This window comes from Bombina bombina, chromosome 2 (genome assembly GCF_027579735.1).
Source record: "Bombina bombina isolate aBomBom1 chromosome 2, aBomBom1.pri, whole genome shotgun sequence".
NCBI lineage: Eukaryota > Metazoa > Chordata > Amphibia > Anura > Bombinatoridae > Bombina > Bombina bombina.
The window spans coordinates 1,136,059,729-1,136,077,413 of record NC_069500.1 but is presented as its reverse complement, the minus strand read 5'-3'; the positions used below and the strand labels follow the sequence as shown (position 1 = coordinate 1,136,077,413).

Here is a 17,685-nt window from a genome sequence, read left to right as displayed (position 1 = left end):
AGCAGGTTGTGGAAAGTATGAGAACTCATTAAAAACAATGTATTAATAGCATAGCCCATCATTTAATCACATTGTTAAAGGGACACTAAACCCAATGTTTTTCTTTCATGATTCAGTTAGAGCATGCCATTTTAGGCAACTTTCTAAATTACTCCTATTATAAATTTTTCTTTGTTCTCTTGCTATCTTTATTTTAAAAGCAGGAATGTAAATCTTAGCAGCCAGCCCATTTTAGGTTCAGCACCATGGATAGTTCTTGCTTATTGGAGGCTTACATTTACCCATCTATAAGCAATCGTAACCCAGGTTCTCAACCAAAAATGGCCGGTTCCTATACATCACATTCCGGGGGGTTGCGGTCCAGAGGGGGGGGCGGCCCTAGGGGGGGGGTTGCGGTCCAGAGGGGGGGGGGGGGGCGGCCCGGGGGGGGGGGGCGTCCCTGAATGGCAGTTTGAATATGTGGTCACCCTATCCAAAATATGTCTCCTATATTGTTCCTGAAGATACAAACAGTGGTATCTTGTAGCCATAGTTTGAACCCCGTACACATTTTTTGAAGTACAATAATGCTGTATGGGCGGAAAATAATTTAGAACTCGATTTCAATAGTAAATTACAAGACTACATCATCGTCACCCCACAACAGATCTGAGAAACATACATTTACCACACCCCCACTCAAATTATTTGACGCTTTCACGTATTCTATCTCTTAACAGTGCACATCCTAGAGCAGCTACCTCTGTGACACGTGGGGTTTATGTGCTAAACCACAACACGTTATCACCTCCCCTTTGGTAATGTTTGCTACGCCCTCTGCAGCTAAATGAGCATCTATTGGACAGCAGAACTGATGTGCAGAGGAATCGTTTACAGGGAACAGGAAATACACATGTAGCAAGGAAGGGGAGGGCTGTAAGAGTTTAGAGAAAGGAATAATAATTATAGGAGCCTGAGCTGCAGCTAGAGCTGGAATATGACGGTAGGAGAATGGCAGGGAATCAGCGGCTGCTACTAGATGTAAGTAGGTCACGTGATCCTCTGTGCTGTCAGCTTGTCTGTTCAGTCAGTGTGGATGCTGCATTTAAGGAGCCAGTTGATTCATATTAACCATTTTCAGTATCCTTATTTTTTTGTGTAACATGCCAACCCCAACTTTATTTAAAAGACATACATTACTTCCTGAGGTAAACATATTTTGAGTTTGTAAAGATTTTACTTTCTATGCATTACAATTTAGTATTGTATCATCAGTCAACAAGCTCCCTGTTCATATATTGTTTTAAAATGATGCTTAGATTATAATTTTGAGATCTTTATTGTTTTATTGTCTCTTTATTGTTTTACTCTAGTACTTGTCATGTAGCTGTATAACATTTGCAATAATTACATACCAAGGCACTAGGCAGTAAGATCTCAATTAATCTCTTACATACAGCTAATGTATATTTGTTGCCATATTTGTAAAACTCATTAGCTGTCCATATCTCATCGCTCGCACAATCAATGGGTTAATCACCGGATACGTTAGGTATTTGGATGACAGTAACCCCGGAGCGTTAGCATGAATGCTGGTCTTGTGACATTTCCCCTTGTGTCACGTGACTTGCCAGTTCTCTTCAAAGCAGTGCTTGTTGCCCAGCAACTTCTGCAAGTGTAGTGCTTAGTTTGTTAAAGGGATAGAAAGGCGAATATATAAATGAGTCTGGCTGCATTTAAAGGGACATTGTAAACTCGATTTTCTTTGCATAAATGTGTTTTAGAGATGATCCATTTATATATGAGAGTGTTTTTGTAACACTGTATAGTTTTGCTTATTTTTAAATAACATTGTGCTGAGTTTCAGACTCCTAACCAAGCCCCAAAGTTTTAGATATTCACAGACTTCACATTGCTTCTGTTTGTATAATGCATCTATTTATCTGCAGGGGTAGGGGGGTCTGCTATCAGCCCCTTTCAGTGGGGGTTCCAGATTGACCTCATTAAAGGGACACTGAACCCAAATTTTTTCTTTCTCGATTCAGATAGAGCATGCAATTTTAAGCAACTTTCTCATTTACTCCTATTATCAATTTTTCTTCATTCTCCTGCTATGTTTATTTGAAAAAGAAGGCATCTAAGCTGTTTTTTTGGTTCAGAACTGTGGACAGCACTTTTTTATTGGTGGATGAATTTATCCACCAATCAGCAAGAACAACCCAGGTTGTTCACCAAAAATGGGCCGGCATCTAAACTTACATTCTTGCATTTCAAATAAAGATACCAAGAGAATGAAGAAAATTGATAATATAAGTAAATTAGAAAGTTGCTTAAAATGGCATGCTCTATCTGAATCATGAATGAAAAAAATTGTGTTGCGTGTCCCTTTAACAGTGTTAAATTGGGAGCTTCTAAGTAAGTTTTTTTTTTTTTTTTTTTTTTTTTTTTTTTTTTTTTTAATGATTTTATACTGGATATTTATATCCATTTCTGTGCATATTACTCTTTATAGTAGTGTCTATTATATGCAGTTAAATTAAAATTGGTGTATGCTGTCCCTTTAAGTTTTAAATAGAAACATTATGCAATATAATTTCTTAAACAAAAATGCTTGTAGCAAAAACTATTAGTGTTTTTTAGCATCATTCAAACATATGATGTGGGTGTCACCTGCACAAGCATTCAAGCACCACACTTTATGACATAAACTCTTCACTGATGCAAAACGCACCACTGACGGCTCTTGGAGCAGGTATATTGTTAGACTCCTGATCCTTTAGTCATGTGTAGCATATGTGCATATGCCACTGAAACAATAATATCTTTTACATGATGCATTTTTGCTATTGGAAGTACAGGCAGTCCCCAGGTTACAAACAAGATAGGTTCTGTAGGTTTGTTTTTTAAATTGAATTTGTATGTAAGTTGGAACAGGCACTTTTTTTTTAGGTGAAACTCTAGCCAAACATTTTTTTAGTTTTGGATAGCATAGGGAAAAGTTTGTTTTTCTATCTGTGCCCCTTTTCAGAAAATTTCACATCACTTTCTGTCCTTCTGACAATTGGATTTTGAGTATTTTAAGTTATCCTGGAAAGAAGGATTGGCGATAAAGCTCTATTTTCTCCGTTTGTAAGTACGAGTTGTACTTAACCCTTTGAGTGCTAAGCACTTTCCCACCTGGGTGCTAAGATTTTTTAAAGTTTTTTATTTTTTGAATACATTTTTTTTTTCAGACCCCCAAGACTGACACTGTTGGAGAGGTTAGGCGATTACCTTTCCAATGGTGGGTCTTGGGGGTCTGTAGCTGCTTAGATGCCTGAGATACAGGCTTCTAAGCAGCATGCCCCCTGCTCCTATACTTAACATTGTTAAGTATAAATAAAGTTGCGTGGTGACGTCATCATGTTATTGCGCGTGACGTCACCACGCAAAACGGGAAGACCGGCGATGCCTGTCACTCTACAGGCACGATTGCCGTGGTAGGAGCCCACAGATCTCCCTCAAGATGGGAGAGTGCTAGTGACGGCTCTGAGCCGTCATTAGCACCAGAGTGGGAAACTCTGTGACGGCTCAGAGCCTTCATTAGCACTCAAAGGGTTAAAGGGACACTGAACCCAAATTTTTTCTTTCATGATGAAGATAGAGCATGCAATTTTAAGCAACTTTCTATTTTACTCCTATTATCAAATTGTCTTTGTTCTCTTGCTATCTTTATTTGAAAAAGAAGGCATCTAAGCTAAGGAGCCAGCACATTTTTTGGTTCAGAACCATGGACAGCACTTGTTTATTGGTGCTGTCCAATCAGCAAGGACAACCCAGTTTGTTCACCAAAAATGGTCCGGCATCTAAACTTACACTCTTGCTTTTCAAATAAACATAACAAGAGAATGAAGAAAATTAATTTGATAATAGGAATAAATTAGAATGTTGCTTAAAATTGCATGCTCTGTCCCTGACTTGGTGTGCTCTTATGTAAATATATTATTATTATATATACTGTATATATATATATATTTTTTTTAATTGAGGTTTAAGAATTAAAGCATAACAGAGAAAGTGTTAACATTTGCCATGCAAATACACAAATAGAAGTACATACATAGTTATATTGGCTAACAGAAGAGCAATCTACACATTCACACATGCTCATGCCAATGCAAATGCAATAATACATGGAAAATGTAATGCTTGTCTGCAGTCAATATATACAAGTTTAAAGTAACCTCTAATTTCAAATCTTAAGAGTGTCACTATCCCCTACAGATATCAGTCTGCTTCAAGGAGGAGAAATTAAGTTTCCTAACAATAGTGGCTACTCTTGGACCAACCAACATATATTTAACAAATAGAGCTCGGTTTATTATTCACTGGGGGACAGGGGCGTAAATATTTGCCCCTTTCTGATCACCTTCTCCCTGGCAGGCAGCAATACGCTGCCCACATTTACCATTGCGCACGAGCGCTTGTGTGCAACCCGACCCCTGCCCATGCACACCAAATCAAGCGCGACAGGAGCTGTCAATCTCTCCTGTCGGAATAGACCAAGGAAACTGAAATTCTCCACCTAAGAGGGAGAACATGACAGGGAGGCATTTGTCTGATGACCGCTGCTTGAATAATCCTTACTGCAGGTTCACTTGTGTGAAGGACAAAAAGCGCCACTTATGGACCCAGGATATATAGAAAAAACAAGTACTAGATTCATACCTATGACAACAACAATAAAATTCCAAGGACATAATAACAAAGGTTATAGGAAGAACTGTCACATTTCTATTGCTGTTTAAGTGTCAATCCCTTTGCATCAATGAGTAAAAATGAGCGAATACAATGCAGGTAGTCAAGCATTGCCAATCAACAAAGAACAAGGGAATGAAGAGAGAATTCCCACTAAAGAATGCGAATATAGCACTCGCTGCCCTGACTACTAGGCAGAAATAACAAACAACTCCATTAAAACATAACTTTTAATAATGTATTATAAAGTGGGTGAGAGATTAAAACCATGGATGGAGTAGTTGAATAATAGTAACCCTTAATCTATGTAGTTTAGTGGGCCTCTGAGGTATGATAGCCTCTAGATTGATAAGGGTTTAAATAAAAGGCAGGGGTTCATATGTATACAACAATTGTTGTTGGTTGAATAATATAGAATCACACAATAATTATGGCTTCACAAATTAAGAAGTCATACGTATAGTTACAGCAAAATATGGTTATGCTGAAATATCTTAAAGGGACAGTTTACTCAAAAATTTTCTCCCCTTTAATTTGTTCCCAATGATCCACTTTACCTGCTGGAGTGTATTAAATTGTTTACAAGTAGCTCCTTTACCCTTATATTGGCATTTGAAATTGTTAATTTAGCATGTGGTATCCCCACCTATTCTGAAAGTTTGTGGCCGCGCGTACCAGCTATAGATAAGCTTTGTAAACACAGCCAGCAGAAGAAATTACACTCCCAGTGTGATAAAGCAGAGATAAGGTAATAAAATGTTGATTTTCCATTGTTCTCTCAAAGTATTGGTGATTGTTTTAAGGACAGATATAAGATAAAGAAGCAAGTATATGTGCACAATGTGATACAGTAATGAGATCCGATTATACCTACAAGCTCAACCTATTTTATTAGGTTGTGGCTTCAAAACACAAAATCAGAGCTTTAATATACACAAATAAGCCTTAAAAAGCTAATTTTCATACATTTTTTACTCTGCAGTTGGTAAAAAAAGCAATTGTAAACACATTAAGGGAAAAACTATTTTACAGTATACTGTCCCTTTAAAGATCTCCTTTAATTCAGGGAGTGTAGTATAATATATTAATTCATAATAGATAGCTACTGTCCCATAAATGTGAGTGTTTTAGGCAATAATCCAAACACCATTATGGTAATTCACTGACCGTATGGAACAGGCCAGGTATAGTAATAAGGACACTATTGATCTGTTGATAGTGTAATGCTTTAACACATGTATTTTAAAGTAATAATCACTGAGATCATTAGATCGTTCTAGGAGTCATAACATAACCATAGTGTTTATGTTATTTTATGTATGCAAATGCTTCAGATGCACAGTATTGGATGTTGCTGCAGTTTAAATAAAATTGTTAACACTGCCGTTATTGTAACTATTATCATATGATATATTGTGTCCATAAGTTGCACTTCTACCACCAGTTTACTAAGTATTGGTGCCACTCATTACCAGGCAAATGTTTCCAATAGTAACAACATTTGTAATCACTACAGTAGTTGTAGCTAGTATGCTAAGGTATATTATATTCGTCGGTTACAATTTACTACCAGCTTGCTGGTGTGAAAGATTAAATGCAGTTGCCGTTTAAATAAATAGTTAACGCTACAGTTGTTGTAACTATTGTGTTATGATATATTGAGTCTGATAATTGTACTTGTACCACCCGTATGTTAAGTGTCGGTACCGTTCGTTATCGGGCAAGTGTTAACTATAGTAATAGTGTTTGTTATCGCTACAGGTAATGTAGCTATTTGGCTATAGTATATTGTATTCGCCGGTTCCACTTTACAACCAGCTTGCTAAATGTAAATATCAACTGCGCTACCAGACAAAGGTTATCAATAAAAACAATATTGTTTGTCGCTGCAGTTAATGGATACAGCAAGTGCCTGATATGGCCAACTGGTTCTCAAACTTATATCTTAGATATTAATCATGGTAGTGTTAGTTACAATTATAAAGTGTATTAGCTCTTATCTGTGATTAAGTGTTAGGCATCAACTAAGTGTAATTATTCGCTAAAGGTTCAATATAAGCGTTCTGGTGAATACTATATAATAGTGCTAACCACAGCCACAGGAAACGGTTCACCCAGGTCACTGGGAAACCAGACGCTATAATTAGTAATAAATATTAACTCAGCTGGTATGAGCAACAACTACTCCAATCCTTCTGTTAAAAAAGGAGCCCCCAAGAAGCGTTTCACTCTTCTGGGCTTTATCAAAGGCGGCAAGCTGCCCGTTCTCTGAGGATATATACCCGGTATAAACCGGAAGTTCCGCCTCTGTAATTTTCTAATAGGAGGACGTACTGTCCGTCATCTTGAAAGCTAATCCAAATAGCGCATTCATTAAGTCTGCTCATGAACTGATAAGGTGGATTATTAAGTTTGCTTAGATTTGTCATTAAGGTGGACTATGACATTGTGATTGATTATTCCAAGATCATATTAAAAGTCTACTACTGTCATCACCATTGTTTGCATATCCTTGTACAAAAATAACATCTTGTACGTCCGGCATTAATTCCAATTGCGGGATATTCCAATACTCAATGTAGTATTTTATCTATATCGAACTCAATTGAGTGCTGATTTCTGTGTTTTATGGATCTCATTGTTATTGTGCACATCATCATAGGGATTATATAGTTGAAAAGTGTTAGTCAAGTAATTTTTAAATTTATTATAATGCCAGTTAGAGCTACTATTGGTCCTACGATCTTCGTGATATTCAATATGTCATTGAATAATATAGATTATTATATGGGATTATTAGTTCTGCAACTAATTATTAGTCTGCAAGTTTGAACTGCACAAGTAAAGACAATATGCTAACTTAAATATTTTAGTAAGATAGTGTAGTAAAAGCAAATGACAACCTAAAGGGATATAAAAACCCATTTTTTTTTCTTTTTTCATGATTCAGGTAGAGCATGCAATTTTATGGCACAGTAAGTACAGCACACACTTGGTAGTGCACTGCATCAGAGACGCACTCCGCAAGGGGGGGGGGGGGGGGCTTTGGAGGCATAGGCCTCAGCGTTGCCTCTAGAATATTGAAGCTGTCAGACACAGTAATGGATTCAAACTATATTTGCTAAATCGATATCTGTTAATCTTAAATAGGCTCAGTAGCTGCTGATTGGTGGCTGCACATAGATGCCTTGTGTGATTGGCTCATCCATGTGCATTGCTCTTTCTTTAACAAAGGATATCTAAAGAATGAAGCAGAATAGATAATAGAAGTAAATTGTAATGTTGTTTTAGAAATGTTATTCTCTATCTGAATCATGAACGAAAAACATTTGGTTTCATGTCCCTTTTTTAATATCGAAAAATTAAGCATGGCCAATTTTTTAAGGAATTTATTACACAGCATTCATTTACTCACATTACCACATTGATGTGTTGTCTTACGCATATTTTTCCTTGTGCTTACAGTAAAAGAGAATTCCCATTGCCATGGATATGCTTCTAGAACCTTGGGATTAAAATCTGAGTTGTTCTACTTAAAGGGACAGTAAACACCTTTGCAATATACTTTTATTATTTATTTTGCCCCTTTTCATTTAATTTAGCTTTGAAAATTGTGCCTTTTTAATTGTCAGAACTGATATATATCCCTAATTGTGTTTAGCTGATAACATCTCTAAAGCATGCAGTTTATACTAACATTTTGACCATGGCTAACTTGTCCGCAGCAGGCTCATGCTTCTCCAAATGAGGCAAGTGAAGGGTGTAGTTTGCCTGGTGAAAAATATGTTAGTTTGTTTAAAAAATAAATGTTAAGACGCGGCCCATAAATTTATTCTATAGCAACATGACAAATGTATTGTAATTAAAAGGTGTATACTGTCCCTTTAAGGCCCATGGACCAAACTGCTGCCCTCCAATACATTTCATTTGCTCCTCCAGTAATTGATACTGAACACTCTTTGTACCTCAGCCAGAGAGTTATTCTTTACATTGTAGTTATGTTCTTGTAGCAGCAGATGTGTTCTGATAGAAGGATACATTTGGCATCTGATATAAAGTTATGCAAATATGTAGCTTACTTTTTATAGTTTTTTTTCTATGTGTGTATATGTAACGTATATATAATTTTGAACAACATTTTCAATTGAAATTGCTTGTCCTCTGGGTAATCTAAACATTTAATGTCATCATCCCTAGTGAAAAAGCATTGTATCTTCTATTTCTAAAGTGTCACCATATTATGCATCACTATATCAAATGGCATTTTGGTTACACAATATTTTTGTCAAACCTTTATTAAATTGCCGTAAGGAATAGATTCCCTTTAAGCTATCACTTACAGTATGTTTGGAGTATTGAATTTTACTCCTTTACCTTTGGTTCATTGTAGAAGCAACAGTTGTGACACCCTTGTAACCTTACCTACTTTTAGCATGCTCAACTGTTGTATGACTCAATACAGTGGGCTCCCTGCTATATTTTAGAGAACAATTATCTATTCTATCTATCTATCTATCTATCTATCTATCAATGTATCTACCTGTCTATCAGCTATCTATCTGTCTTTACACACTAATAAAGGTAATGCTATATTACAAATTGATCCACCTTTGACTAATGCTGTGCAGTTTACCAGAAAAACTCTTCTGCAAATTTATGTGGGTTTATTGATTACTTTCCTGAAACTTAAAAAAAGATTTTTTTTAAATTGCCTTTCATCCTGATGCTATGAGATATATTATTAAATATTTAGGCCCTAGAAAGAATTTGCCCTTTCTTCAAAAATCTCATTCTTCTTTGTGATCTAAATTTTGGTTCTGCAGATTCACCCGTTTGAAGTTTTGTACAAAGTGTCTGCATGCCTTAGATTGTAGTGCTAATGGCTTTGCCCAAAGCTAGACCTATTTCAGAGCTGAGTACTCTTCTTTGTGCTCCTCATCCGATATTTTTTTTTTTTGTCTAGCCTGATAATACTGGTTTCAGAAAGGAAAAAAACCTTTATGGTTTCTTGTAATATTATTTTATGACTGTTTTATTAAAGGGACGGTCTACAATATAATTGTTATTATATAGATAATCCCTTTATTACCCATTCCCCAGTTTTGCATAACCAACACAGTTTTATTAATATACTTTTTACCTTTGTGATTACCTTGTATCTAAGCATCTTCTGACAGCCCCCTGATCACATGACTTTTTATTTATTATCTATTGACTTGCATTTTAGCCAATTAGTGCTGTGTTGTCCTGACTCCTAAATAACTCCAGGGGCGCGAGCACAATGTTATCTATATGGCCCACATGAACTAGCAGTCTCCTGCTGTAAGAACCAAATAAAAAAGCATGTGATAAGAGGCTGTCTGTAGTGGCTTAGAAACAGGCAGAAATTTTAGAGGTTTAAATGTTATAAAGTATATTAATATAACAATGTTGTGTGTGCAAAGCTGGGGTATGGGTTGTAAAGACATTATCTTTTTAAACTATAATAATTTTAGTGTTGACTGTCCTTTTAACTCTAAAAACAAATAAACTTGCTTTTCTAGCCCTCAGATATAATGTAGAAACAACACCTTTTCAAATGCGATTATTAAAAGCATTTTTGCAATGTGTGTGTGTATATGTATATATCTATCTCCCCCCCCCCCCTCCATGAGAATGCATGAGCTTTTCATAACATCATTAACGATGTAATCTATGACATCTTGGAGTCAAAATTATGAGTGTAAATGTATATCCAGGTTTGAATAAAAATATGCATGTGAGTTTTTATTTATTTTTAATACTGACAATAAATATATTAGACCTCTTTTTACACATTAAGGATTGTGTGCCTGACAGTGAATGGGCCCTTAAATCCTTTGCATTCTCTTGGTGAGAGACTTACAAGCCTTAAAACGGAAATATTGTCACACAGTATTGATAGAGCCCAGCCACTTTTGGTTTTATTCCCCCTAAAACCTATGACATGCTTGTCTAATTGAGCAATTGTGCGTTGCAGGGATCCCCACTAGAAACATTGTAAATGCAGTCAGTTCCAATACTTGATCACACACAAGCTGAGAAATATAGAAAGTGCTTTGTGAGCTGATGCTTATGATACAATCATTCAGCATTAAAGGGACACAACCCACATTTTTTTCTTTCATGATTCAGATAGAGCATGCAACTTTCTAATTTACTCATATTATAATTATTTCTTTGTTCCCTTTCTATCTTTATTTTGTCAGTTTATAGCAGGGTTATAATATAATTTATTATTCTTTAAAACAAACCCCCAATTAAAAATGTATATACGAAACAATTTAAATTAATTTTTATTTCTAAATTCTTTAGATTAGTTTTATTTATATATATATATATATATATATATATATATATATATATATATATATTACTAATGCAAACAGCCAATTTATGTGGCTAGCTAAGACTACACAGGACTATGGATATAAGCATAAAATTCAAAGTGCCCTTTTAAAATGATTAAATTCAATTAAACTGTAGCAATAATGAATGTATTTGCTTTACAATATTAAATGGACATAATACTTGTATGCTAAATCACTTGAAACTGATGCAGTATAACTGTAAAAAGCGGAGAGGAAAATATCACCTGAGCATCTGCATAAAATAAAATATACTTCAGCTGTTGCTCAGCTGCAGGTAAAAAAAAATTAAGAAATGAACAGCAGCCAATCCGCATCAGCAGTGCTGAGGTCATGAACTCTTTTACTGTGATCTCATGAGATTTGACTTAACTCTCATGAGATTTAATAGTAAACTTCCTTAAACTGAATAGGGAAATAAGATGAGTGTGCACGTAAGCTCACTCCCTTAGCTGTCCCGGGACAGACATACTGATTTACTGCTTAGAAGTCCTTTACAGTGAGATGTGGCTACTGAGGAATCTTTGAGGTAAAATATATCTTTCTTTTTTACATAGAGATGTTCAGGTAATATTTTATAGTGAGCTTTTTACTGCTATGCTGCATCACTTCTGCTATGCTGCATGTGCTTCAACATTTGGGTATCATGGCCCTTTAAATTATAGTCACTGCCATACGTTACCACATAACCAAATGATTATTCAGTTTCCAGAATTTCTTGTGGGTCATCTAAGAAGGATTTATCCACTATATCGCAAAGGTACAGGCCTCAAAACTGTTATCTTCCTTTTTTCAAGAAAGTGTCCCAAAATGGCAGAGAATCTACTCGGCACAAAGCCTGTGTATTTTCCTCTCCAAAACATATGCTCTTTGAGTCTGTGTGTCCTTTGTCTACTGTGTGTCTGGGTCTTTATTAAAAAAAATAATAAAGAATCCCTCCTCCTTTTCTTTAACCATTCCCACAAGATTTTGATAGGCCCTCGGATGCTTGTCTCTAATTCGCTCTGGTATCTGAAGATTTTATAGGCTGTTTGGTTTGGCATATGTTTTAAACAGTCAACTCGTTTTGGCTGTCATACCAGTTTTAATCCACGAGGGGGCAGCGGATAACCAGAAATGCAGTCTCACTATCAATACTGCTACAGCTTAATATCTCACCTTAAAATGTTTATTCAATATACTATACTATAATTTCTTGTATTAATAAACTTATCTGGCCAACATATATGTCCCATTTAATATAATTGAAAATGTACAATTTGGGATCAAACACGAGTATATTATCAATTCTATGTTAAAATATGCTTATTGGAGTCTCATTCATTTTCAAAATAAATATAGCCCACATCTTTGTACATCTCTTGATAGTGTTATTTTGAGTGAATGAAAAACACAATTTATATATAAATTATGGGACAATTTACCGTTTTCTCCTCAGTCTGAAATGAAAGAAATAATGTTGTTGTTCATTTTGAAATGAATAGACATTTTAAATCCTTAAAACATCTATGCTTTCAACAATACATAGGTTAAGACATGTTAAAATCTTAACTCTCAGGATTTGAACTTCCCATATTAATATAAATACTGCATATCTGTATATCTCTTGATGAGTGTACCTCTATACTCCTGGAAAAATCAAGATGTTATTTGTTTCATACATCTTTAAAATAAGGTTATATAGTTGTTCATTTAATTTATTACAAACTTGAAATGCATTTCTCAGATCCATGGAGATATACATTTTTATACAAGACTGAGGTATACCTTATTGAAATTTAAACATAGGTTGTACTTTGAATTGTAACTTTGAAATCCATTTTAAACGTGTTCCTGCTAGTTAATCTTCACATAGACGTGACGTCTGGAATTTGCATGCATTCAACTCGGCAGGGGTAATCAACTCTTGCATATACTTAGGCTTCAAAGAGATCAGTCCCAGGCCTAGCGACCGTTGCCAACAGATAGGAAAAACTCCTCCTTATAAAGGCTTGCTTTGAAGAAGAAATCTGCTTTCACTAATTCAACCAAATGTTTTCATTTTGTACCTAGCTTGTCTTAAGCAGCAAGGAGAGGGGCAGGGGTTGTAGTGAGATCCATTTATATCAAATTAGATATTAGCTAAAATGAAATATTATATTCTGGGATACATCTGTAGTTTATTTAATGTTATTTCACAGGTACCCTGACAATTTGAAAAAGCAGGAATGTAAGCATAGGAGCCAGCCCATTTTTGGTTCGGAATCTGGGTAGCATTTGCTGATTGGTGGCTACATTTAGACAATTTGTGCTTATTTTTAATAACATTGTGCTGATTTTCAGACTCCTAAACAAGTCCCAAAGTATCAGATGTAGACCCAAGTCCACAGATCAAGCTTGCTCCTGTTTGTGTAAAAGGTCTTTTCATATGCAGGGGAAAGGGGGAGTGTCTCTGCTCTTTTTGCTTTCCAGACCCTTTCACTAGGTGTCCCAGCCTAACCTTTTCAGCAGTACTAAACTGGGAGTTTCTAAGTAAGTTTTTAGAAGGTTTTATACTGGATTTTTAGATCAGTATCTGTGCATATTATTATTTATAAATTGTCTATTACATGCAGTTATATGAAAATTGGAGTATGCTGTCCATTTAAGGGAAAAACTATTTTAAAGTATACTGTCCCTTTAAATGAAAAAGATTTATGTTACAGGTATGTAATATGTGACTATTTCTTCCCTATTTAGAGTTCTGGGGAGCTCACACAGAGTGCAGATGACGACTGCCTTCTAGATGCCCCTCTTCTGCCATCTCAGAAGCTGATGTCTGAGATCAAGCCAAGTTTCCAGCCTGTTCCTACCGTCTGTGTTTCCATTCTACTCCAGCTTGTGCAAGTAAGCTAATGCCTTAGATACTTGTTTGGTGCTTTATTATAATTATACTGCTTCATTTCACTTTTCATATTTTCAGAAATATTAGGATGTAAGATCATTTTTAAACATGTTAATATTATTGAGAAATCCCAATACCCCCCCCCCCAAAAAAAAAAAAATAATAATAAATAAATATATGATTATCTAATTATGGTTATTGATTACACCCAAGCTGATTTTTAGGTAAAAAAATGCCTGGCCATTTGTCAATTTGCTTTGTTCTCTTCATATAATTTGTTGAAAAGCATACCTAGGTAGACTCAGGAGCAGCAATGCCAAATTGTAGGCTTGCTGCTGATTGGTGGCTGCACATAGATGCCTATTGTCATTGGCTCATCCATTTCTCAGCTAGCTCCCATGTGTGCATTGCTGCTTTTTAAGAAAGGATACCAAAAGAATGAAGTATCGTAGTATGAATACTGATGTGCAAACGCATTATTTTATGTAGAATGGGTAAGACGTGCAGTAATTTAAGTAGGAGCAACTTGTAGAGGAAAGAAATTTAAAAAGCTTTTGGTGTTCGAGATCGTACAGTCCCTTTTAGCCCACTTATGATTTTCACTAAGCAGAACTTTCCTGAATTGATTCTAATTCCAAGTAAGCCATGAAATATTCTTATGGCTTTTTTTTTGATAATAGTAATGTGGAAGCAGATACTGTGGCCTTTGCACACCACACCAAGAGAGATGGAGCTACATTTCTGTGGAGAGTTCAATACTAGATTGACATTTACATCTCTGGTTTACTGTCTCTTGTTCAGAGGTGACTTGTTTAGTATTTGAGGGTTGGACTTTACTTTTGAATGGGACCAGTTTTTTTTTTTATTACATATTCTTATATGTTGGATTGTGTGGAAGACACACGTGTTTGAGATGATGTTCCATGAGTGAGCACTTTTCCCCAGAGCAAACATGACAAAGGGTGAGTTGTTCCCCAAAATGTTGCATTTTTCTCTAAAGCATGACTTGATAAACATGTGCTTGGGCAGTGGTAAGCTGTTTTCACTCTTATTATGAGTATATGGATTAAGAAGATTTTAGAAGCTTACCACAAAAAGGTAACAGCACCTGTCAAGTTTGGTAATGTGTATAAAGTTAAGAAAGAGTAGAGCACTTACTAAAATTCAGATTTGTACTAGAGCTGTGGAAAAGAGCTGGAAAATCTTAGTTGACTTGGTAGTTTGAAGTTTGTAGAACTCCTCTTGCAGCAGAATTGCTCGAGTGTGTGTATTGATATAGATAATGTTGTAATGGCATGTGTCCAGATAACTGCTTCCATTGTCAGATGCCATTAATTCTATTTTATATCTTCTTTTTTTCTTTCTTCTAGGTGTCCTACGTAAGTTTGTCATTTGTAGCTGCTCTGTTCTGCGCTAAAGAAACAGAGAAATGCAAGCCATATATTAAGCCATTCCAGATTCAAACTATTGTGATCATCTCTAAAGTAATACTCTGGATGTTTCATGTGCTTAATGAGAGATTTCTCCAATATCACCATCGAAAAGTTAAAAGTAGAGGCTACCTTAACCTGTATCGGTCCACAGAGTATCTTAAAAGATTTCCTCTACTTATACAGTCAACAGGTGAGGTACAGTCATGTGATTCATACTATATTGTAAGCATACAAGATGCAGTTTCTTTCTTTCTTTCTTTTTTTTTTTTTTTCCTGGCTGGATGGCGAAATTCCAAGTATTGGGTGAGAGAGAAGGAAAGCCATAAATAGGAGGGAGGTGCATGTGAAGCACTGATAAGAAAATTTAGAAATGTGAGATGACACATGCGAGAATTGTGGTGGGGAAGTTATACACTTCTTTCTTTCTAAAATAATATTTTTGTATGTGTTATGTTCATCTTATTGTGTTAGTAGCTGCTTTATGTAATTGAAAAAAACACCACAAAACAAATTAATAACAAACAATGTACAAGTTAGTTTATTATATTGTGATCTTGTAGTAGAGACACTATGTTGAATTCCCCCCCCCTACAATTAAACATGTTAAAATGTATATTTATCTCATGTTCATTGTAACCACATGACAGGAGATTGTTCTAGATAATTGCCATGCTTTAACTACAGACACCAAGCCTCTGGTTGATATCCCAGATTAAGATTGGCTGTCTGAGTGGACAAGAGTAAGTCTATCAAAATTGTCATAGGGAAGAAACAATGGCACTACTCAGAAATGATAAACGTTCCCCGTTTGAAAGAAAATTGATATATTTAATACTAATTATTTAAATAGTAATGTATTAGGGATTGGTGCTTGTACCGATTTACAATCTATATAGAAAATCGGTGAAGAACTGATGACAGGGTACAAATATAGCACTCATGAACGTTTGAAAAAGTGATTGAGGAAATAAACTAAAATATAACTTTTACTAAATAATGTTAAAAACTGGGGTTATACACACACTTTAAAATAATATATTAGTCTACTACCATAGAGCCAGGAAAAGTTTATACTGGCTCTTTAGAGACAGAAAAACCCTGTTAGGATATTGATTTAGTCTCATATATGAATAACTCACCACTAGTACAAAATTAGATACTCATAGATTCGCCTTTAGTGAAAGCTGGTTATCTCAGACCACTATATTACATGATAAAATTATATTTATTAGTGGTACTGGAACGTGATGTGTGCAGTTGTTTAACTTTGATTTTTAAAGGTACAATAGATGGATATTTATGAGGCTAGAATTCTTGCCCAACAAACTATCTGTTTGTGTGTAACGTTATACCGTTAGTAAGGAAATCAAGCAAAAATATGTATTAGCCTTATTTAAATTGATCGTATTGTTTCCTGGATATACTGACTCTGGATATCTTTATCTGATAGTTGTACTTAGTGACCCTTTATATAGGAGTCTGGAAATACCAGAAAATTAGTACCTACTAATAACTATGATATCCCATCCTTAGATGGTCTAACCATACCAGAGCAGATAATCTTTATTAAAGGTGGATAAAATATATCTACATCTGTACCTAGATTTGTAATAAGATAAACAGTCCTACCGAGTCACAAAGTCACTTGAACCAAATGTTGCTATATGATTTCTGATGTATTCCAAAAATATTGGACATCTATATCATAGGTTATTGTAATTTATCAAACAGGTATATCTAATAAACTTATAGAGTAGTAGTTATATCAGGAAAAACCGGACATTTCTGTCTTATTAAGTCATAAATGGTGTAATACCTATACCTTGTATTTACTATAGATAGCTGTATCCAGAAAGTCAGGACACCTATACCTTGTTATTACCATAGATGAATTATTGTGTTTTTAAATTAATTGTGTTTTTAAATTGACATAGATAGTCAGTCAAAAAGTGCCTATGTCCAAGGATTACCGTAAGTAGCAACTAAGTTATGGATCACCTGGTGGCTAAATACTAGATCACGCCAGTACCTTAGTCAGGAAAAACCTGACTTCTATACCTTGTTATTACCGTAAATAGCGACTGAGTTTAGCTAAATACTAGATCACACCAGTATCTTAATCAGGAAAAGCCTGACTTCTATACCTTGTTAATACCGTAAATAGAGACTGAGTTTCAAATCTCGTTAAATACCTGATAAACCCAGTATCTTAGTCAGGAAAAGCCTAACTGCTATACCTTGTTATTACCGTTGTAAATGGCTAATGAGTATAACCGGGTATCTGAGC

General features: G+C 35.3%; 1 protein-coding gene across 1 annotated transcript in view; it reads left to right on the top strand.

The window, feature by feature from the left end:
• The first annotated feature begins 883 nt into the window (after positions 1 to 883).
• TMEM192 (transmembrane protein 192) overlaps positions 884 to 17,685 on the top strand; it is a 199,214-nt gene continuing 182,412 nt past the window's right edge. The window contains exons 1-3 of the mRNA XM_053703799.1: positions 884 to 1,020; positions 13,821 to 13,967; positions 15,336 to 15,588. Coding sequence (XP_053559774.1) covers positions 991 to 1,020; positions 13,821 to 13,967; positions 15,336 to 15,588 — 430 coding nt within the window. The 5' untranslated portion in view covers positions 884 to 990. The remainder of the gene's footprint in view (positions 1,021 to 13,820; positions 13,968 to 15,335; positions 15,589 to 17,685) is intronic.